Source organism: Tripterygium wilfordii, chromosome 4, assembly GCF_013401445.1.
Source record: "Tripterygium wilfordii isolate XIE 37 chromosome 4, ASM1340144v1, whole genome shotgun sequence".
NCBI lineage: Eukaryota > Viridiplantae > Streptophyta > Magnoliopsida > Celastrales > Celastraceae > Tripterygium > Tripterygium wilfordii.
This window is the reverse complement of record NC_052235.1, coordinates 7,016,687-7,039,903: the sequence shown is the minus strand read 5'-3', so window position 1 is coordinate 7,039,903 and position 23,217 is coordinate 7,016,687. Positions and strand designations below refer to the sequence as shown.

The window sequence follows — 23,217 nt, the reverse complement described above, 5'->3', positions numbered from 1 at the left end:
GAAATTAAGTGAACAAATGAAAGAAGAATGACAAGTATTGAATTAATGCATTTTGGTTGTTTATAGTTGGCAAAACTGACTGGGAATTTGGGGGATGTCATTGTGCATTGAAACTTAAAAGACCTTTGATTGAGAATTCATGAACCCATCTGTTCAAATCTGTTTCAGATCATCATCTCCACATCTATGAAAACTGCCAACAACTTTGTAGATGATGATAATGATGATGAATGCATTATGCATCTCAAGAATTTTAATTCTTTCCTAACCGCCCTCTCTCCAATAATTTGACTAATTAAACCTTGTTTTATCAGTTTCTGCTTTTCTAATAACCAACTGATACGAACATCCCTCATCGCTTAGACATGGGAATTGTGATCTATTGATAAGAAGAGCAAATACCTTCCTTAATCAACCAATAGATTTTAAGGATAGTAGCCCATTCAGCATGTTGGTTACAATCGGCCCATGCGTGGGTAACGATTGGGCATGTGTAATCATTGGGGAAATGTATGAGCTTGTTGGGTGCGATTGGTCGGGTTCTTATCACCAACTCAACCTAAATTCTATGTATACTAAAACTTAAAAAATATATATGATCAATATTTTTTCGTATCAGAAGGATAATAGTGTAAATTTCTTAGGATGACGTGACAAAACATGCTTTTATCCTAATCAACCATATCACATCAAATCTATTGGGACAAAATATACCACATCGGTAAGATCAAGGTCTTCCGATGGGTATATATTTGTAAAGCACACCTTTAAACACCAATTAGATCTTTTTTCAAAGCTTAATGAGTTGAGCTTAACCCATTTATTGGGTTTGGGAGGAACAAACCCGCTAGAATAATCCGATGTATCAACGGGAATCAAAATGCTAAAGCGGACAATATAGTAATCAAAGAAGGAATGGGGTAGGGGGGACACGTGTGCTTTGGTTACAGAAATGAATTCTGGATAAAGTCAGCAATTGATCAGCTAAGGTTTTATTCATATTAAAAAAGTCAAATGGAGAAATTAAGCTGCTGCAATGCAGTTTCTCTTGTCAAATATTCTAGCAGTTAATTATGACTTTTTCTTCCCTCAGTTTTTTTTTTCCAATAAACAAAGAATGAAATTTCGAATCAGTAAACATTCATCTTTGGTGCATGTACTTTGGTATATACAGTGATTCAACCTATTAAAACATTCACAAGACTTTTCTAGTACTCTGAATACTCGTCACATATTGATTTTGCAGGAGTACAGTACAGACAATAATAAAAATCAGAACTTCTGCTCATTGAAATTTTGACTCCTGCCTTGCGGGGGGAGTTTGTTATAGTACAAGGAAAATCTAGTTACAAAAAATTTGTCAATTTGGTCTCTAATCATATCATATTTCAAACAATGAACATAAATTTGCCTGCTTTCTCTATCTGGGTATGAACTAGTGAATTATATATATGAAGTATGCAGCAGACTTTTCTGTACACACTTGCATGGGTTCGTTTCTGTTTTCTTTCTTTCTTTTGTTTTGTCTCCTTTGGGTGTATACCTATTCCTCTTCTTCATATTCCTCTTCTCAAGAAAGGAGATAATCCTAGCTATTTCTCTATATTTAGAAAGTTTCTCGTCTTTCGGTGTAATTTGATGGGAAGGCCATTCTGGGGAAGAGCGAAAGGGCCATACTGAATCCCATTATTTGAACCAACAATAGACCACCTGCAAATAAAAACACCAGAATTGCCTATGTCAGCATGTGTGATAAAATTTTCCATATTTGGCAACTGATATCCAGAAAAAAAAAGGCAAATGGGAAGGAAAATACAGTAGAAGTTTTACTACCAACCTGTACTCTGTGGTTATGTGGTGGAGAAGGGCCAAAATTTCCACCTTGGCTAACTCATTCCCCGGGCATGAGTGGACCCCATTGCCAAATGGCATAAATGTATTGGGTTTGGGAGCAACCTGTTGAATATTCAATTTTAATCACCAAGTTTCAATAAAAGTTTGAAAAGATGACCAGTAGGAAAAAAATTTAAAACAATTTTACCTCAAATCTGGAGGGATCAAACTTTTCAGGATCTGGGAAGTTTTCTGGGCTGTGGTGAATGTTTCTGAATAGGGGCAACACTTTCCACCCTTTTGGGATAAGATATCCTGTCATAATAAACATTGATAAAGGTCAGTTTTTTATACAATTTTTTCTCAAGAAAAAGAAGGAAGAGAGAAATATATATATATTACTACGGAGTAGTGTACTGACCTTGATATTCAACATCTTCAACAGCCTCTCTGAAGGTAAAAGACAAAATTGAAGCCACTCTGAGTGTCTCTTGGATAACCCTTGAAGTCATTGGCATTTTCTTGGTATCAGCCCAGCTCAGAAATTTATCTTTACTCTGCCTTATACTCTCTTGCTCTTCCTGTGAACCCAAAGGCAACAGCAATCATTTTCGAGGTCCCCCCTTTGAAGATAGATTAAAACAATGAAAATTATTGAACTGGGATGAGGAATTCTTACCGTAACTGCTCGGAGAACACTCGGGTTCTCTCCAAGGTACTTGAGAATCCATGTCAAAACACTGGCTGTGGTGTCACGAGCTGCGAATATAACTCCAATTATGTTATCTGCGATCTGTTGGTCGGTGAGGTCTTCTTTGTCGTCCATGAAAGATCCCAGCAAGTCCTTGTGTTGGACCTTCATCTGTCTCCTCTTGGACAGGATTTTGGCCAAGATCTCTGCCAGTTCCTGTCTTGCTTTCATCGATTTGTGGAAGAGTGTCCCCGGAAGGTTAATGGGCATGGAGTTGTATCCCTTCTCAAGAATGTAGTAGCACTTCTTCAGATCTTCTCTGTACAGGACTTCGTCCTTGCCAAATATGGAGAGCAGTGCAACATTGAATGCATACTGCATCATCAAATTCACAACATAAGAAACAGGGGAAGAAAAGAAAACAGAGTAGTTCTGTTCTGTTCTGCTCTGTTTTTAAAATGAGAGAAATTGGGGGCTCTCTCTTACTGTTTTCATTTCTTGGAAAGTGTTGACCAATCGGCCTTCCCAAGACTTGAGAGAGTCGACGGCAAGGGACTCTATCTCGCCAACTATGTTCTTGATTGATTCGGGCATGAAAGCTCGAAGGACAAGCTTCCTTAACTTGGCATGGTAGTCTCCCTGGTGGAAGAAGATAGCTTGCTTGCCCAGCATCCTCTCTTTACTAGCTGGAAATGTCGGCTTAAAGAGATTAGCTTTTGTGACAAGAACAAATTTAGCTGCCTCTGGGCTCGAAATCATCACGCAAGGACATCCCAAGATGTGGGTCTTGAAGATGGAGCCATACCTGTAGACAAGAAGCACAATCAACCATTAGACACAGAAAATTAATCCATAAGACTTCAATTGAGAATAAAGAAACGGAATTGGTGGGGGACCTGAGTTGTTTAGAGGCAAAGAAAACATTTGGGTCTTGAGAGTAGAGTTGGAAGGTCTCCCCGATGTAAGGCCAACCCAAGGAGCCAGGAGGAAGAGGGAGTTTCAGTGGGCTGGAATTGAAGAATTTGAAAAGGGAATGGAGAAGAAAGATGAAGAGAATGGAAGCAAATGAGAACCAGAAGATAAACATAAACATCCTTCCTGAATTTCTTGTTTGCTCTGGTTAGTCTACTAGTGTCTAAAACAAGTAGAGAACACAAGCTGGGTTGTGGTGTGGAGAAAACCAAGTGAAGAAAAGCAGTATATATAGGCATATAATGAAGGCAGAACAAGTAGTGAAGAGAAGGGGGAAGGAAATAGAGAGAGGGACAGAGAGTACAGCTTGAATCCCGCACACGGAATCTCCCTCCAGCTCATTCCTTGTTTACTGTCTACTGAGAGAGTTGAAGGAGGAAAAAGAAATAGATGTTGACCGAAAATATTGAATGGAAAACAGTTGTTGACCTTTTTCTGTTTAAAATTAAAATAAAATTGGGAAATAATGCCTCTTGAGCAAGACCAAAGGGGCCCCTTCCGCGTTTATGCCTATATGATTTTGACCTTTTCTAAGAGCAGAGCACCACCTCCACTCCATATGGCTAAGAGATCGTATAGCTAAGACATCTATGTTGTGTGAATTTAAGGACAAACAAAATTTGAATATAGAAAATATGTGAAAATAAAGAGAGAAAACACAAAATTTAACGAAGTTCACACAATTTGTTTATGTTTTTTGACGAAGAAGAACAAAGAATTCCATTAATATGTAGAATATTATAAAAGAGATGTGTTCTTAAACTCGAGAACTAATCCAAATACCTTTCTCTCGGACTCTCACACCTCAAAGGCTCAAACCTTTTTCTCTAGGATTCTCAATAAGAAAATTACACAAACCTTAACTCCTATAGGTTACGTGAAACATAAGAGAAGGAAACTCTAATTCCAACTCAAAACATACTGCCTGTTTGGCATAGCGGATCCGCTAGCGGAACCTCTTCCGGTTTGGCACAACTGGTCCAGCTGATAGGTTGGAGTTTTATAAGCTCTCAATGGAAGCTTATACACCGGATCCGTTGTGCATTTTTTTTTTCAAAATTTTTGATGTGGGTCCTACATAATGATTACATTTTTATTACTTTTTTAATAAAGGTTTGGCCCACATGCATTACAATATTAATTTCTTTTACTTTTTTATTAATATTTACAACATTATTTTTTATTTTAAAATTTTTTATCTTACCACATTATCTTCATTAATTTTACATAAATAATTATTATAATATTTAAAATATTTAAATTTTATACGTAATATTAATTTTATTAGTAAATTACATTTAATAAATTAAATGTAAGATTAATAAAAATAAAAAATTATTATACAATCATTATATTTAATATTTAATAAAAATAATTATTTTATTAGTTTTATTAATAAAATTATATTTATTATATTAAATTTAATAACAAAATTTGATATAAAAATTATAAAATCTAATATTATAATACTTTAATTCAACAGCATTTCAGCTAGCGTCAATTTTTAATTCGTCAAACACCTCACAGCATATTCCATAACTTTAAGCTCAGCATATTTCTCACAACATTTCCGTTAGCATTGAAAATCAATCTATCCGCTCTATCAAACGCACCCATAATAGAATTCCGATTTTATAACTAAAAAATATAAGCTCTTGACTTCCTCGGGCAAGGACAATCTAATCTGAAGTGAAAATTCAACTTTGGGCCAACAACACCAATATGTAGATTATCATCACACAGTTACAGTATATACAATCAAATACAGTATCTACTCCCTACTTTCTGCCCAACCCCACACAAAACTCAATCTACTAAACATGTTCATTGGAACATTTGTCAAGTATGTATCTTACCTGTGGGCTTGGAGATGGCTGGATGAGACATATGGGTCCTTTATATTTATTAGTTTGAATGACTCAAAATTATTATAGAGGAAAGATGGCCATAGATTATAACATGTGTCCCTTCTTTCCCACACCATTTTTCTTTCAACAAATTGAAGTGTTCAAGTGTATCCATAAATAGAGTCCATTCTTTGCAGGTTACCGTATGATATATGGTCCCGCAAGTAGTTGACAATATTCAATAAGTTAGTTAATTAGATGTTTGAAATAAACTAGCTATAGTTTATTATATATATATGTACCAGTTGTGAGTATATATATAGCAGCTTGCACCCAGTCAAATATTCATGAGCATGCGGCAATATGTAATATCTATATATATGCACGAGATCTTGACTTACAAAAAAGTCAACGGTATGCTTAATATGTTTATATGAATTAATGTGATTTTTAACTTTGACTATCAGCGCCTAATATCATTATTTAGTATTTAATTATATCTTATCTATATATAACACTTAAAACATCAAACGTTTACTGCTTAAACGTCGTGGCACGCGGCGGTAGCTCATAAGAAATTTATTAAAAAATAATAATATTTTGTTAGGTATATTGTATTTGAACTCTATAAATAAATGCATATATACACACATATATATATTGAAAAAATAATTTTTTACATAAAATTTGTTAAAAATTAAAAATTATATTTTTATTGGCACTTCCTGCGCATTAGTGCTCGGGCTCTCGCATGTTATAATAAAAATCACAGAAACTTAATTTGTACTCATATCATATGACTCAGCTATTATCTCGATATATATATATATATATATATAGCAGGCGCGATTAATAATGTGAGCATGCATGCACGTACATAAGTCTCTAGCTAGCTATTGTTTGCTGCTTCAGTTCATGCAATGTGTTATGTGTATGTCTACTACCATGCATTCTTTGTGCATTTACATGCTTTTTCACCATGCAGTTAGTTGTATCATCTGAAAATGAACAGAAATTGAATGAATTAATTAATAACTTACAGCTCCCTTTAATTGAAATTAAAAACAATGGAAATGAAATCATACAATTATATAAATGAAATGTAGTTGTTGTGACATGAAAAATGTTCCACTCGATCTCAGCACACGCAAAATTAGTCTTACTGGTGTTAATTAGGAGATTCTGAATTAGGCTATAAATTTAATTTTATTGTCATTCTCGATTACCAAAAAAATCTCGCAAACAAATATAGACTTGTCTCTTATGTAGGAGAAAGCTTCCCATCGAATATTTTCTCCTTACACAAACCCTAATAGTGGTTTTGGCAAAATAATTTTACGATAAATTAATAATAATAATTCCTAATAATTAAAGAAAAATATTAAATTTTGTCCTACTTCAATTATGATATAATAAAAAAATGGAACTTGGTGGTTTTGAGTGGATGGATGGCATAGGAATATAATAAATTTATATAATGTTTGATCCATGTATTTCCAATTCATCGAATATATATGTTGCTAATTTATTTCCCCTCAAAAAAAAATATATATGTTGCTAATTTATTATACATGTCGACCAGTTCCTGGTCGACATCTGAATATTTTGACTTTGCATATATAAAGCAAGCCTTAGTATTTTAAGTTTGGGTGAGGTGTGATGGACCAAGTTGATCGATGGGTCGGATTGAGAGGGGCATCGATGATATAGCATGCAGCAAGGTCCAACCCAGTTATAATATAACTCAATCGAGTCCAAGTTGACATGTAAAATTATGTAGATGACAAGTTGACGACTGTGGCCCCAGTCCCACCATATGTAATTCAGTAATTGTAATTGTATATATAATAACTGATCATGGAGCAAATGAATAGATGATGATGGGCTATTGGGCCATATATATATATATATATATATATATGTATATATATATATGTATAATAGATAATGTATATAGGCGGCTCAGTTGGTTGGCAACTGGCCATGCAAGCCAGCTTAATTTGAGGAGGATAGGAATAGGATACATATATCATATATATATGTACGTACAACAAGAAAGACACCTGTACGTACGTACCAAACCTTTGAGTTTGAATGCATGCATACTTACCATCCCACAAAACTAAAGAATCCACAGAAAATGACAAAAACCCAAACCAACTAAATTGTTAAACCTAGCAGCTAGCTGCATGTCAAATTGTGTGAATTTGTTAATGGAAACGTCCTGCAAATTGCCCACAATGAATGGAGGATGATTGGTTCATATATATGGCCATATGGGTGATTGGGTGTGGGTCTTACTTAATTATTTATAATGTTTTTGCATGCATTGTTGTCCAGTACTGGACTCCTCCACCATTGGGTCCTATTTGATTTTTGTTTTTTCTTCTTCTATTTTTTTTTGACTAATGATTGAGATTGAACAGCCCATCCATTATATTCCCTTAAATTTGACTACGCGTTTTCTATTGTTTTTTGTGCCGAAGTTTGACCTCACACTTATAAACCACGTCAACTTACACTAAATCGATGTGATATTTTTTACAAGTCTAACAGCCCGTGCAAAGCAGATGAATGATGGATGCTGCATCTTCTTCTTCTTGATTGCATTTTAGTTGAATTTAGTGCAAACTAATACATTAATTAGTGATTTAAATTAGTACTCTAGCTAATTAACATATGTAACCTTACCATACATATATATTAATTAATATAAGTCAGAAACAGAAATAGATACTTCATATGCATGTATAGTATATCATAGTGTGTGTGTGTATATATATATATATATATATGGTATGTGAGAGAGAGTCAGAGTGTAGGTAGTGGCAAAACAAAACCGGGGTAAGACCCCCAGTTCGTGGAAAACCACTTTGAAAAGGCAAAGCCATCAGTCCAATCCAATCACTTGCAACTTGGTTAGTTTTTGGACAAGTTTTCTTGCTGACTCTTGCGAAGCTTCATCAGTATGGGCCGTTTGTCCCCTCCCCCCAACCCCTACCCTACTCCCAAAATTATTCTCTGTTACGTTTTGTATCTTAGCAGCATCTCTGCATGCATCTGGGGTGGAACTGGAAACCATTAATGTAAGTTGACATATGTAAACCACCTTTGTAATTGTAATGAATGATATATATTAATTGGTGACACCAAGGGCCAAGCACGACCCTTCGCAAAAGGTTTATATAATTTATTGAAAAAATTAGCATGATTAAGTCATTAATTAATCATATGAATTTGGTATCGTCGTTGTTAAGTGATCATTTCTTTGACTTTACAGATAAGGAATGACTGTGTTCCGATACATCCCTTTCCCCAAGTAAACATAACACATTTTTAATTCGATAGATCCACCATTAGAGAATATATATATATATATATATATATATATATATATATATATAGAGAGAGAGAGAGAGAGAGAGAGAGAGAGAGAGAGAGAGCTTTACAAGTTGCTTAGTTGCATGTATATCTATCTGTCACTTGTCATATGTATATACATATAGTATTCCTGTTCCGTATTATATTTACAAGCATCTTGTCTTTTTCTTTCGCTGTATTATTAGTATTATATATACAAATATACATAATATATATATATACATATATATATATATATATTTTTTTTTTGGCATATATGCAACTGCAGCACACATGGATGCATCTCATTTGAACTACAGATGCACGTACGTAAGACTGTACCCACATTAATTATTATACGCATAATAAACAAATAATGAACACCATTACTCAGATTTAATCATCCTCTCATATTAATTAATTAATTTGACCAAACTAATTGTAGGAGTCAGAGAGCTAGCAGACTTAGCAGTTGGGAGGGGCTCCAATTTTTAGCTATAATTCTCTCCCAAAATTATTTGTTTATTTGAAAATGACGTAGTAGAGTTAAAGAGTTATAAATTAATGTTTAAGGTTTAAAATTTAAGGCTTAGAATTTAAGATTAGATTTAAATTTTTAAGATTTAGGGTTTAAAATTAAGAATTTTTTTTTTTAAATCTACTATATTCCAACTCAACGTTATGAACACACCAAATATATGTATACAAGATTTTCAATGTAAAACCATGAATTAAAAGCAAAAAAGTAACAGCTCATTAGCCACAAACACATCAAACAGAAAGACCCAGAATAACCAAAGCAAGTAGCATCCATCGCTATATCAATTTTCTTCCATTTCAAAGCTTAGGGTCTTATGGTCAATCAAATCCTAATATGGATCTTCAAAGCAGCAGCGGTTGAAAAGCAACTCTCCACCTTACTTATAGAAAAGATGACACACAGAACTAGACCTTACACCAAGGGTTCATGGGAAAGAAAAATGAAGGTCCTTGAACCTGACATTCTAGCTGATTTATTAGCCTCTTGCCATAATGACGTAATATCAAAGTAATCTACCCATATAACCGTGGGGATCACCCCCAATAATGAACACTAAAATCTGATCACCCTAGTATTAGTCAAACCAAAATCCCCACCAGTAAATAGGGGGAAATAATGATAACAAGAAGGTGCCCAAATCCTAAAAAATGTAGGCCTCAGTAATGCCTGAGAGGAATCTAAGCAATTAAAATTGCCAAGCAAATTCATCAATTACCACCCCCACCTGCAACTCCGAGTTTCTTTCTCTGTTGATGCTCTGCAACTTTATAATCAACCACTTCACGGAATAAGCTTGGATCAAGCACACAATTCTCACTCCCATAAACAGCAGCTTGAACACTAGCCATTAATTTTGCAATTTCCCTCCCGGAGAATCCCTCTGTCCTAGCTGCGGCTTCCATCAAGAGTTCATCAGTCAATCCATTGACCTCTATCTTCTGTTGGTTTTTTTTAAACAAACTTTGGAACAAGCCAGATTTTCCTGATCCAGCCTGAGCTATATACTTGCACAAATAGAGCTTCAGCAGTTTGAAGCGTTCCTCTTGTCCAGGGAGAGGAAATTCTAGGACTTCATCAATACGATCAGCCACTGCAGAATCAAGATCACCGGGACGATTTGTAGCCAGAGCAAGGACTATATCCTTTGATTGGTCACCCGTGCGGAAAAGAAGGGCATTGAGTGCACTTCTTTGAGCTTCACTCATATAAGTTTTGTTCCGCCTGCATATTGTTTAGCAAAGTCAAGAGGCGTTTCAAACCCATTTTCATTTTAAGACAGAATTTGATTTATCAAAAAAAAATTTAAGACTGAATTTCTTGCAATAAGGAATAATATTTCAAACATGTGATTAATATATAGTCCATACAGCCAACATAATCAATGAAGAAGTGACCGAGTAAAACAGTTGGAAGCTATTTGAATTTGTCATGCATGGCATATGAAAGCAAAAGATTGATTGATTGATGGCAGAGGAAGTAGAACTGACAAAAATCAGAAAAACTTCCATATTAAAAGTACTTCAGAAACTTTGCAAGAAGTCATTAATTATGCAACAATCAAAAGTATTTTTATTTCTATGTACATATCACATTTTAATTAGATGTGCCGTTCAATAATTTAATCTCCACCCACCTGACTCACCCCAAACTAAAGTTGGTGATTCATGTGGAAATACAACAAAATTACAAAACCCAAATCTTGCATAATATTCGAGGACCACTAAAATGGAAATGTTCATGGATAGTTGGCTTTGTATGACCAGGTTTTGGTCGTCGAGGGCTTGCAGTAACTTTTTTGAAATGCTGAGATTTGATGTAACTTGGTGCTTTTTTTCCCCTCTATGTGTGTCTGTTGTACCTTGTTCCTACTTGGTTGCACTCGCTTAGTGCCCCTCAATAAAACTACTCTCTTATACATCACACAAGGTCCATATGGAATGGCACCAAAAAAAATTGCTGGTTTTTCTATGGCACATATCTTTCAGCAATCAAATAAACTAGTAGCAGATATTAAATTTTTTTATAGAAAAAATATAGGAATTACTTACTCGCACAAAAATGCATCTGCTTCATCAATGAAGAGCAATAAACCCCTCTTAGACTTCTTGGCCCAATCAAACAACTGGTGTATCTTGGTTACAGCTTGTGAACCTAGAGGAGCAACATCTCCACCTGTCATCAAAGCGTAGTCCAATCCCTACATATAAATAAATAGCAAGGAAAAAAACATTAAAACAAAAATATAACATTACGATGACATAGTTAATATACAAGCAAGATCTGAAAATCTGCCAACTGATTGATCAGGTCTGAGCAGCATTACAAAAATTTTAACACGCAGAGTCTCAAACACTGTCTAATAAGTTGATATGTTGCATAATTCTGAAATTGTTTAAAAAAACAATAAATTGAAGGGAAACTTTAAAAGCACAACAAACATGCATTTATTGTTTTTTGTGTTTCAGATTATACTATAACAGCGAGCAAGCACAGGATTATGTTAAATAATATGGAAAACAAAACCCCGACTAGTGATACACTACATTGTAAGCTCCACAACATTAAGAAATGGGAAAGGCTCAAGGCAGTCCCTGATGTAGAGATGTCTACCGTTGAAGATGTCATGAAAGAAAACCATCTATGATCATATGATATGACCTTTATCTAGAGATGTAATTGCATTGCCAAATATGGAGGCAAAAAAGGCATGGATTGAAACAAGAAGTAATCAAATAAATGAAGGGGTTGGTAGGGAGACTCGCCTAAGATAAGACTGAGTCCACCAAATAGTTTTTGGCTAAGAATTCAACTAACCCCAAACATGTGAGATTGAGTCTTGTTGTATCAAGCTGCTCAGAATTATATTTGGTTTAATGAGTTGAGATCTTGAGACCTCATTGCCAATCCTAAAGCACAATGATAGCACAGTGGTACAGCCACAGAATGGAGAACCCGAAAAGAAATGACAGAATGCATTAATAAATAAAATGTAAAACCTTTCTTTTCAAGTACGCCATGAAGTGACACATGGATTAGCAAACACAACATACCAGCAAACCCAGAAAAGAACATATCTAAAGAAAGGGGTAAGGTTCGCACAGATTTTTGAGCCAGTTCTCTAGCAGCCATTGTTTTCCCTGTGCCTGGTGGACCATAAAATAGCATGTTACGAAAAGGTGCTTGATTAGATTTTGTATTTGCTGTTGCACCAGCCAAGTGCAGAATTCGTTTCTGAAGTGAAGGGTGTAAAATCACGTCACCAAACCCATTTCCAGTTTTTGAAGCAGATCCTTTACCAGCACCAGGTGCCAGAGAACTCGTGCTACGGGAAAAAATTCCCGACCAAGGGTATTTGCCTCTGGAGGACTCTCGGATAAGTGTTGGTTGACCCAATATCCTGTCCACATAGCTCCAAATCACTTTTGCACCTTCTCTGCAACAAAGAGATAAAAAATGTGTAAGATGTTGCCATTCAAGAAGCACGTATGTCTTCACTTTCCGAACAATGAGAATTAACTGTCTATTTAAGTTCAACCCTAAATATTGCCTGTAATGCACCTACACTTTGCAGCGAAGTTTTTCCTTGTGAGGAGACTTTATAACAAACTATAAGCTTAGTCATAAATGGTTGAAGAGATTTGACAAAATAAACTGATTCAAATATACTGCACGAACAAAAGTTAAAATTGCACAGGAATTTTATCTCATACAAGAAATGTTCTCCATATCAACAAACTGTTGCCTGCAGGACTGACAAGATTATATTTAGTGATCAAATATTTTTTATCATCTCTGAATACCAGTCAGCGCCATTACATCTAGTTGGCATGTGAACAGCAGAAAATCAACTACTCAGACTTAGACCCTCCACTGATTCACGTACAAAGCAAAGATTTAGAAATTGCATTACAGAACAGCTGTTTCAAATGTATACCAAAACAAAATAAAGACAAGCAGAAAATAGAGTCCTCTGTTTCCAGGAGCAGCAACACGTCACATAAATAAAAGTGCAAACAATTCAAATCTCGAAGTATGATTATAAAGTACCTTGTTGTATAAATCCCTGCTGCAAGAGCTGTAACTCCTCCAACAGCAACAACTAGCTTATTCTGATCTGTTAAAATGGCTTTCAAACCCCCTAAAGAAAATAGAAAGCTCTCCACATTAAGTCATGCCTCCTTGAGTAATGATAGATAAATATATTAAGATACAAGTATAATAGAGACTAATATAAGTATATAACTTTATCAGCTGAACTTTTCAAATGGTAACTAAAATAATTATGGTAATGATAGCAATAATGATGGCCTTAATGAAGGCCAAAAAAAAATTATAAAGCATTCATTGGATTTTAATATACCTCCAATGTGATCAAAACTAGTATTTATGGCAGCCACCCATTTCTCTCGTTCTGCATTTGCTTGATCTATTAGCTTTCTTCTGTTAACATCTTCAGATAGTTTTGCTTCATGGGCTCTCCCTTCTGCTTCTGCCATAGCTCTTATCCTGATTGTTTCACGTTCTAAATCAGCCTTCTCCCTCTCTGTTTGCCGTCGCTGGGCTTGAATTTGCTCTTCTACTGCACGTCGAGCTTGCTCCTGCCTTATGGATGATTCTTCTTGCAGTTTTACAAGCTCTTGATTCCGTGCCCTTTGCGATTCATTTTCTGCCTGCAATATGTTGAATAACTAAAATTTTCTACAACAACAACCAAAAGACGAGTTTCGAAATTTTGTTATGATTTACATGCCTGCATTCTCTTCCTCGCCAATTCATCCTCATAACGAGCCATCTGCGATTTCGTTTGTGCTTGATGCTGAGCTAGCTTTTTCTGCTCATCATATATTACCCTTTGTCTCTCCTGTCATGTAAAAAGGCACATAAATGTAAGGGGAAAAAAGGCATTCAGTGATAGACAGATCTAGAGAAACCGCAATATTGAGAAGAAAGTCAGCAAACATTCTTGCAAATATACGACCACGTCAGCGACTTTTGTCACGGTTCTGACAGTCACATTGAAAGAGTGGCATATATTAGATTTTGAACTTACAGGGACCAATTAAGGGGAAAAAAAATCTTTGCATGGCCTAATTGAAAATGGCCCTATCTTTCAGCAAACAAACGTATGTTTGATGGCCTAATTGAAAATTACTAGATGCTTTCTTCTATTTTTTCTTTTCACCTTGGAGTTGCACACGTACTTATAGGTTCCCAAAACAAATATATATTGAAAAAGACAAGGCTTCTTGTCTGTGGAAAACTCATGCAGTTGCGCACATAATCAGCGTACAAGTGAAGCCAGACATGAGAAACAGAGCCCTATTAGCCCCATATAATTTAATTTGAGTCACAATTGACCTATTGAGTAGCTAGACAATGCTGAGAATGAAGGTAATGACATGACGGTGAGGAAAAATTGACAGGGAAAATTTTGTTGTTACCATATAGAGTGAAGAAAGTCCAAAACACAGATTAGGAAGAATTTGAAGTATAACATAAAGGACTCACAAAATTCAGGGTCAAAGTAAAAATCAAAACATAATCATGATCAATAATTGGAGACAAACTTGATAAGATTATCTTATCTTACAGTTTCAGCTTGAGCTTGCATTGCCTTAAATTCTGCAGCCTTTCCAGCAAATTCAGCCTGCCTTGTCTCTTCTCGCTTCTTTATAATCTCAAATACCTACACCAAGATCAAGATGCTATTCTTAATTCTTCCAGGGAAGAAATAACAAACAAATTATTGGGCATATAAATGCATACTATCGGAAATCACTATAAATATTAAGTGAAATTCATAAAATCAGGAAAACGCAGTCAATCTCTACTTGGTTGATGCGAAAAGACAGGATGTCAAGACCACATAATATCATCCTCTACCTAGTTTGCTGAGAAAAGATTGGTATGTAAACAAAATCCATAATTTTCACTATAAATAAATAGATTGTATTAATTGACAAAATATATTGCATAAACAAAGATCTTATTTTCCTTTCTCCACTTCTCTATAACTCTTTGTAGAGATGATATTTTACTTGGATCAATTACAAAGAAAGACTATGCTGCAAAACAACTACATGAGAACGACACTCTCACTGACACAATAAGTGCCCCAACAGTACAATAATGAAGCAGAACTACTACAGCTTACCCACCAACATCAACTCCAGAAACCTCCAAATCCCTATCAAGCCATGGCATTCCAATGTTTAAAAAATATTTCACAACAACGAAACCGGAAACCACCCTAATTATCGTTGCAACAACAAACCTTTTTGCAGAAAAACAGACAACACAATATTCAATAAGAACAGCAATACGATGCCAAACACAAAAAGAAATCATGGGCAAAGAGCACACGAAGACCACCAAATTCCAAACCTTTTTAGGCTGAGGCGAAGCCTCGATCTCCTTCATGGCTTCGACCCCCCTCTCCAGCGGCACCGGATCAAACCCTGCTGAGCTCGTCCTTGGATTATTATTCCTGGGCTCAGTTTCAGCAGACGATGGAGCCGAATTCTCCGTCCGAGATTTATCTGCAGAATGAGATTGAGGAACATTTGATGGAGGACCAGCAGGAGGAGAAGAAGAGAATGGAGAGAAATTGAAGGGACCATCGGCAGAAGCAAAATTGGATTGGGAGGACAGAGAAGCAGAGGCAGCTAAGGCTGAGATTAGCCCCATTGCATATGTCTTCGCCATTTTTGAGAAAACTTTTGCAGCTCAAACACGCAGGGAAAAAAAATCAAAGTGAGAAACCAAGAAGAAGGAGGTTTATTGCGGGAGTTGCGGCTTGAAGAGAGAGAGAGTTAAGAGGGAAAAATTGATACTTCCCATCGCCGGAGGCAGAGAAGGTTCGGGGGTTTTGGTAGGGTTTATGGTTGGGTGAGCTCGTATGGCGGTTCATATGTTTAGGTTTCGTAGGCGGCGGGCTTTCAGTTTCTGGTGATAGAAAATTATTTTGTAAACGAACCGGGTTCGACGGTTCGTTTACAAAATTCATTTTTTAATATATGTTCGGTTTGTTCGATGAAAAATTAATCTCATGCAAAATAAAAATGAAGCAAAAATTTATCATCAAAAATAAATTAATTTTTTACTGTTTAACATTTTTCATTTTTTTTGGTGGATTATATAAGAATATTTTTCAGGATAAACCTGTGAAGAGAGGGTAAAAAAACCCATACAACTATGCCATACATGGATGCTAAAATACGCATCCACAAATATCAAATTATGAATCAGTACGTGGCTCTTTCAAACTCTAACTCCATTTATTTCGATTCCTACCACAAAAGTAATTCTTTGTGGTATTTCAAAAAAAAACTCCATTTATTTCAAAAAAAAAAATTTTGGAAACTCGTTAATTGAAAACTTGAAACAAATATTCTCAAAACCAAGATGATATGTGTTCATAATTGTTCATAATCTAAGTAGCATGAGGAAAAATGTGGGGACCATTTTATACATCAAAATTATGGACATATAGTGCTTCCGTTCCCAAAATTATGAATTTTCCTAAAATTTAAATTTTCTTAAAACAAACGGAACATAGTATCTAATTTACTTTCAATTCATATTTCATACTAATCGAGAACTTGCGCAATGCGGGAGAAATGTCAACAAAAATATAAATTTTAAGTTTCAACAAAAACAATATTGAAATTAATTTTTTTCAATATATATGTGTGTGTATGTTGTAGTAATAGAATTAAAACCAAGTTATTATTACTATATCCCTAATTATAGAGTCTAAATACAATTACCATACAAATCACATTGATTTTAATGTTTATTTTTCAGTAAAAAATTTTCTCATTGGATACCACCACGTGGTATGACATATGCTCTAAAGATTTCGACTTTTAAGTATTATATATCCACAATAATAAAGATTTTAACACTTGATATTCCAATTATCTCAACGGTTGAGTTGGATGCACAGTACATAAAATCTTGTGCATATAACTCATTCACCGGGATTATTGATTGTATTTAGACTTGTATCATCACTTAGGTATTAAATAATTATACCTCTATTTGGATGTAGAGATTTCATACTACAATTCAGTCGCGAATAAGGGTACCTACAATGAAACTGTAGGTAGTGGAATCATTAGATCGTCCAATCATTCTTTTGAAATAAAAAAAAAAATATGGATCCCACACTTAAAATTAAATCTACGGCCGCAGTGAAAATTGCAACGACTGTCCACCCTTCACTCATCCAGTCGCTCTTTGTAATCACACAATCTTCCAATAAAAAGCTACTTGTTTGGTTCACACGATTGAATATTGAGAAATAAAACGATCTTATTACAAGAACAAATTGTTTTGAAGCAATTGACTTCACATGCAAAGAAAGATGGGAGCAATAGAATACAAATTGTGCAAACACTAATGCAAACAAGCAAGGCCTAGGCCTGGGAATTAAGTATGAGCAGCAGTGGCTAGCTTGGCTCTTAAATCTTTTCTAAGTATTTTTCCAGAGGGAGATTTGGGAATTGCATGAACAAAGTAGACCTTATGCAGCCTCTTGTAGAACACAACCTGCAGCCAAGTTTGCCACAAAAGAAAAATTATTATTAATCTAAAAAGAAAACTCTCAGAGTCAGAGTCCAATAGTAATTAAGTTAAATTGGTACCATACCTGTTTTGATATGAATTCCTTCACAGCCTCTTCAGTGAGTTCAAAACCCTTTGATTGAACGATGAATGCCACCGGAACTTCGCCGGCGACTTCATCCTTTTGGCTGTATAAAAAAGTAATTAATTAGAATCTTAATTAATTAATGTTTGACAAATTTAATTAGTAACTGGACTTACGGAACAACAGCAGCATCAGCAATTGATGGGTGGCTTACAAGGAGGGCCTCCAGTTCTGCTGGTGGCACCTGAAAAATAACCAAAATTAATGTCAATTAAGATAAACAAATATATACATACACATATACGTATACATGTACATATGTGGACTGTAACTCTAACATGCCTGGAAGCCTTTGAATTTGATGATCTCCTTCACTCTGTCAACAATGAAAACCTCTTCGTCGTCGTCGACATAACCAATGTCACCGGTGTGAAGCCAACCCTCGACGTCTGTAGTACTTGCTGTGGCCTCAGGATCATTCAGATACCCTAATCAAGTTGTAACCAGTTTAATTAGTGTAAATTAAATTAAGGTACTATGTGAATAATAATGAATGTATGTTGAGTATACCTTACCTTTCATAATTTGAGATCCACGAATGCAAATCTCCCCAGACTGGTTATAATTAAGGGAGCAACCGGTTTCGGGGTCGATGACCTTGAGCTCGGCATTCCGGACCACCGTGCCACATGAACCAGACTTGGTCGGAAACGGCTGCTTTGCAAATCCAAGGCTCATTGATAGGACCGGTCCCGCCTCCGTCATCCCATAACCCTTTATTTCCATTCAAAATCACAATGTCAAGGCAAGCCTTAACCACCAAAACAATATGATTTTTGTTACTTCTATCTCGTCTAATTGTATCAGTTAAACCGAATACCCGTCACCTAACCGGTATAATTCCGATACATATACGTAAAACACTACTTCAATTATGTGCTCTTTTTTTTGGCACTTACGTTAGATGATTAGGTTTCATTAATGGACGCAATATTAGGTTCATCTGTTTATGTACCTGCCGATGACAGATAGATGAGCACGTCATATGCACCTTAAAAATCAGGTTGTCACTTTCTTGAACCCTAGAGTTTTGCTTTTGGACATATGAACTCTTCCCAAAAGGTTTCAAATCATGAGGATTTTGAAAATTGATTTGTCTATAAAGTATAAATAGAGGGAGAGAGAGAGTCACCAATTCATTGGCTATTGAATATCCACCTAGGCTCTAATTAATTTCAAAGCTATTTGTGGAACCTACCCTTTTATTATTCGATAATGATAAGAAATATCAGTTATCGAGCTACTGAGTTGGGCGTAGAGAATCCTGATGAATTCGTAGTCTTCATATTTCTCATATTATATAAATATATACAACTCATTAAGTAAGATAACTTGGATTCCAACGACTGAGCACCACCTATCTTTCCCCGAAATTTGAAGATGAATGCGAAGCAAAATGACTAAAATACCCTTATACTCTTAGAAAATGACAAAGATACTTCTGTAATTGAACGTGATATTTTTGCGCATACAAGCAACTGTTAGTTAGTGTTACTAACCTGACCAAAAATGGCTTGAGGCAGCCTGTCCCGGAGAGCCAGTTCGAGTTCCTTCCCCAGCGGAGCCGCCCCGGACAACACGACCCGAATGGAGCTCAAGTCGAATTGGGCCACCATCGGATTCTTCGCCAGCGCCAGCACAAGCGGCGGCACCACCGCTGCTACGGACACCTTGTGTCTCTGTATAAGCTCCAAGAATGCCCCAATCTCAAACTTCTGCATCAACAAAACCGCAGCCCCTGCTCTAAGCGAGCACAAGAGGACACTATTCAACGAGTATATGTGAAACAGAGGAAGCACACAAAGAACCACATCTTCTGGTCTCAAATACAGATTCGGGTTCTCTCCATCGACTTGTTGTGCCACACTTGTGATTAAGCTTTTGTGTGTCAAGATTACTCCCTTTGGAAGTCCCGTAGTCCCTGAAGAGAATGGTAATGCTACCGGGTCTTGAGAATCAATTGAGACAATCGGGATCTCTGTTTCTTTTGCTGGTTCAGAGAGTACAGTGAAAGGCAGACAATTCTCTGGTGGGTCGTCAATGGTGATAACCTTGAAATCCTCTCCGAATTTGGGGTTCTCTTTAAGCTTGTCAACGTATTGTGACTGAGTAACGATCAATTTAGCACGACAGGCATTCAATTGCTTGAAGATTTCGGTGGGTGTGTAGAACGGGTTTGCAGTTGTTGTTACTGCACCAATCATTGAAGCACCCATGAAAGTGAACGCGAATTCTGCACAATTTTGGAGAAGAATCATGATCACATCGCCCTTTTTGATCCCTAAGCTTGACAACCCAGCTCCAACGTTCGTTGAAATCAAATGGGTTTCCCCAAAAGTGAAGACCTTCCCAGTGGAGCCAACAATCAAACATGGTCTTTCAGAGAATTCAGAGAGGTTTTGGAAGCAATAGGTGTGGAGAGGGAGGTGATTGGAGATTGGTATTTCCGGTAACTTTGATCTAAAAACATGATCTTTTTCAGTAGATGGTGTAGGAGGAGAAATGGTGGGAGAGATTTCTGGTTTTTGGGTTTCAATGGAAGCTACGGAAATCATGGTCTTTGAGTGTGATATGAAATTATGGCACAAAAATGACTGATTTGTTAGAATATAGACGAGAGTGTGTGTGTGTGTGTGTCTATATATATATACATACATACATAAAGGAAATGAAGAGGGGTAGATAGAGAGAATGGTGATTGAAGTTGGTGGCAATTAGAGGGAAGCCCCAAGGCATGCCCATCGCACGTTCTTCTGCTATACCTACCCTCTCTATTACACTATTACGTGCATACTTCGCCTACCACAACTGCATTTCAGCTTACATTAAATATACCTTTCAGAATTTAATTATTTTTTCAGAATTGGTATTTTGATTTTTTTTTCTGGTATATGCAATGCATATTAGGGAATCACTAATTTTTTTTTTATTATAAATGAATATTGGAATGTCTCTTGTAAATTAATTTATATGTATTGCTGATTTGTGTCCATATGTGTATTGGTATTCTTTTCCTTTTATCTTCCACATCCAAAATGGGAATGAAATCACTCATTGTTTGATACACATAAGACTTTATCATGGGCCTACAATTAGGGGTGACAAAAAAATCGGTTTCAGATCCGTTCTAGTAGGATAACATCACGTGTTTACAAAATATTTACATGTCCAGAATCTAACCCGGATTGGATTTCGGATGTACTTAATTGATCAAATCCAAATTGATTTAAATCCGGACAATAACCTAATCCGGGTTAGAGTCCAGACAAGTCAACCAGACAAGATTTATGTGTTTCAACTTGGACCCAGTTTTAAACCCGACAAAAATTTTGTGTTTGGACTCGGATTTCGAAAATATAACTTATGTCCAAACTTGATTTAATCCTGGTCGAAAAAAAATGCAATCACTCCAACCGAACAAAATTTTGTCACCCCTACCTACAAGTCTACAACTACAAGACCTTACTTAAAATTTAAAATGCGAGTTGGGTTAGTACCTAAACCACCCACACATGGAAAATTGGACTTAATTTTCGATTCAAGCCCAATCCAATACCAAAATTGATCCACAGTAGTTTCTTTTTTCACGTTAAGAACTTTTGACATTTGATGGAACTTGCATGTATTAAAAATGGAAACTTGATGGAACTTGCATTATATTAAATATTTATATAAAAAGCCCCACAATTGGCAGCATGTAAAAAGAATTCAATATTGCTCCATAAGGCCTACATTTGAAAGATGGTGATCTTTGTGGAGGAGGAGGAGGAGGAATGGCTGGAATATTGTGATTAGAATCACCAATTGGAGTATGAGTTGGAGGTGGAGCCAAGAGAACAGGAACTGTGTTATTGGAACAAGTAGGCAAAGGAGGAAACTTGGGCAAGATTTTTTCTGGTAACATTAACACCCCATCAATGCCATGGCACCTAATTGAAGACCCTCTAGTGCAAATATTAGGGCTAATAATTTTCACATTGTTGAGAAAATAACTCAACCTCCCACCATTTGAGATCTTCAACATGTACTCAGGGATCGAGCTAGGAATGAAGGATCCAGTTGGGATGTGTTGGAGGTAATCGAACAGCAAAGGCGATGGAATCGAATGGCGAAGCAAGAAATCGGAGAGATGTTGTTGGGGGATTCTGGTTCTGGATAGCATTCGATCGTTAGGCATCAAGAAAGTGATGTTCCCTTCAAGTCTCTGATCGATCGGAGACATGTTGATTAGCATGACAAAGGTGAAGTGGTTGGCTGTAATCATCTCTTCAATTGCAACAAGGAGGTCTTGGTTCTTTGTTTGGGTGGCCGGTGAGACTACTACTAGTAGTGCCATGAGAAGGGCTAACAAGGTCATGAAATTGGTCGTCGTCATCATCATCAATGGTTGTGTTTTTGTGGTTTTGGTGATGAGAGGAAAAGCTGATTTTGATGGGGTTGGTTTAGCTTGGACATGCATATGTGTAGTGCCAACAACCTTAGATCACATCTCTTGCATGTGTAGCTGTTTTTAGGGGCTTTTTGAGTCACATAATTAACTTATAACAAGAATACATTCACCCTGTATTGAGCTTTTACTTTGGCATTGATTTTGCTCTAGTTGCACATGTCACATTTGATTTCATGCCAATGGTTGCGTACCTGAGTCCACGAGGGTTCTGGACGAACTCTAAAAAATGGGCTCTCTTTTTCTTTATTAGCTTTAAGTTGAAATGAAGTAAGAGGTTATTTGACCTTTTTTTTTTCAAAATTGAGCTTAAATGGGTTTTGGGTTGTTATAGTACTTACTTTTTTTTTCTTTCAAAAACATATAGTCTTGGAGATTTGGGGGTTTTGGACGGCTACCCATGTCGTCCCACCCCGAGGACACCTCTGTTTTATGCATTAAACGTTATTAGTAAATATAATATGCCACATGTTTTGGTTTAAGATATTTAGGGACACTTTGGTGTGATGGGAGTGTTGGATCGGAGCACCCACACCAAAATCTCCCACATGGAAAGATTTGCAGCTATTAATGTAGTTTATGACACTATAAATGTGGCTTAAGGTTCCAATTGTGTACTGCGACCCAATTTGTCCAACAAGTTGCCCAAGTTGTTGCAGATGGATTTGTAGGATTTTCTCAATTCTAGGGAGACCAAGAAGTCAAAATCTTCCTCCATCATGGTTGGGATCCATTAGTCATTTTCTTTGTTTTCAAATATCATTATTTTTAAAAAAAAAATTCTAAAAAATAATAGATAATAGGTATCAAAAA

The 23,217-nt window shown here is 36.1% G+C and overlaps 4 protein-coding genes across 4 annotated transcripts; all 4 read right to left on the bottom strand.

The window, feature by feature from the left end:
- Positions 1–1,212: 1,212 nt before the first annotated feature.
- LOC119996142 (abscisic acid 8'-hydroxylase CYP707A2-like) lies at positions 1,213–3,699 on the bottom strand. Its single transcript, XM_038842675.1, has 7 exons — positions 3,421–3,699; positions 3,011–3,329; positions 2,513–2,899; positions 2,255–2,414; positions 2,042–2,148; positions 1,838–1,956; positions 1,213–1,710 (listed from the first exon to the last, which is right to left on the bottom strand). The coding sequence occupies exons 1-7, from the start codon at positions 3,615–3,617 to the stop codon at positions 1,593–1,595; spliced, it is 1,407 nt and encodes a 468-aa protein (XP_038698603.1). The 5' UTR covers positions 3,618–3,699; the 3' UTR covers positions 1,213–1,592.
- A 5,786-nt stretch (positions 3,700–9,485) lies between these two features.
- On the bottom strand, positions 9,486–16,152 carry LOC119995887 (ATPase family AAA domain-containing protein 3). Its single transcript, XM_038842354.1, has 8 exons — positions 15,629–16,152; positions 14,835–14,930; positions 13,995–14,105; positions 13,605–13,914; positions 13,292–13,382; positions 12,344–12,677; positions 11,293–11,441; positions 9,486–10,465 (listed from the first exon to the last, which is right to left on the bottom strand). The coding sequence occupies exons 1-8, from the start codon at positions 15,947–15,949 to the stop codon at positions 9,952–9,954; spliced, it is 1,926 nt and encodes a 641-aa protein (XP_038698282.1). The 5' UTR covers positions 15,950–16,152; the 3' UTR covers positions 9,486–9,951.
- Positions 16,153–17,535: 1,383 nt separating this feature from the next.
- On the bottom strand, positions 17,536–20,580 carry LOC119995799 (4-coumarate--CoA ligase 2-like). Its single transcript, XM_038842240.1, has 6 exons — positions 19,457–20,580; positions 18,473–18,671; positions 18,240–18,385; positions 18,074–18,141; positions 17,898–18,000; positions 17,536–17,797 (listed from the first exon to the last, which is right to left on the bottom strand). Exons 1-6 carry the CDS (start codon positions 20,510–20,512, stop codon positions 17,678–17,680), a joined length of 1,692 nt encoding a protein of 563 aa, XP_038698168.1. The 5' UTR covers positions 20,513–20,580; the 3' UTR covers positions 17,536–17,677.
- Positions 20,581–21,624: 1,044 nt separating this feature from the next.
- On the bottom strand, positions 21,625–22,464 carry LOC119996875 (FAS1 domain-containing protein SELMODRAFT_448915). The gene has a single exon (XM_038843655.1). It carries the CDS (start codon positions 22,414–22,416, stop codon positions 21,625–21,627), a length of 792 nt encoding a protein of 263 aa, XP_038699583.1. The 5' UTR covers positions 22,417–22,464.
- Positions 22,465–23,217: the final 753 nt, after the last annotated feature.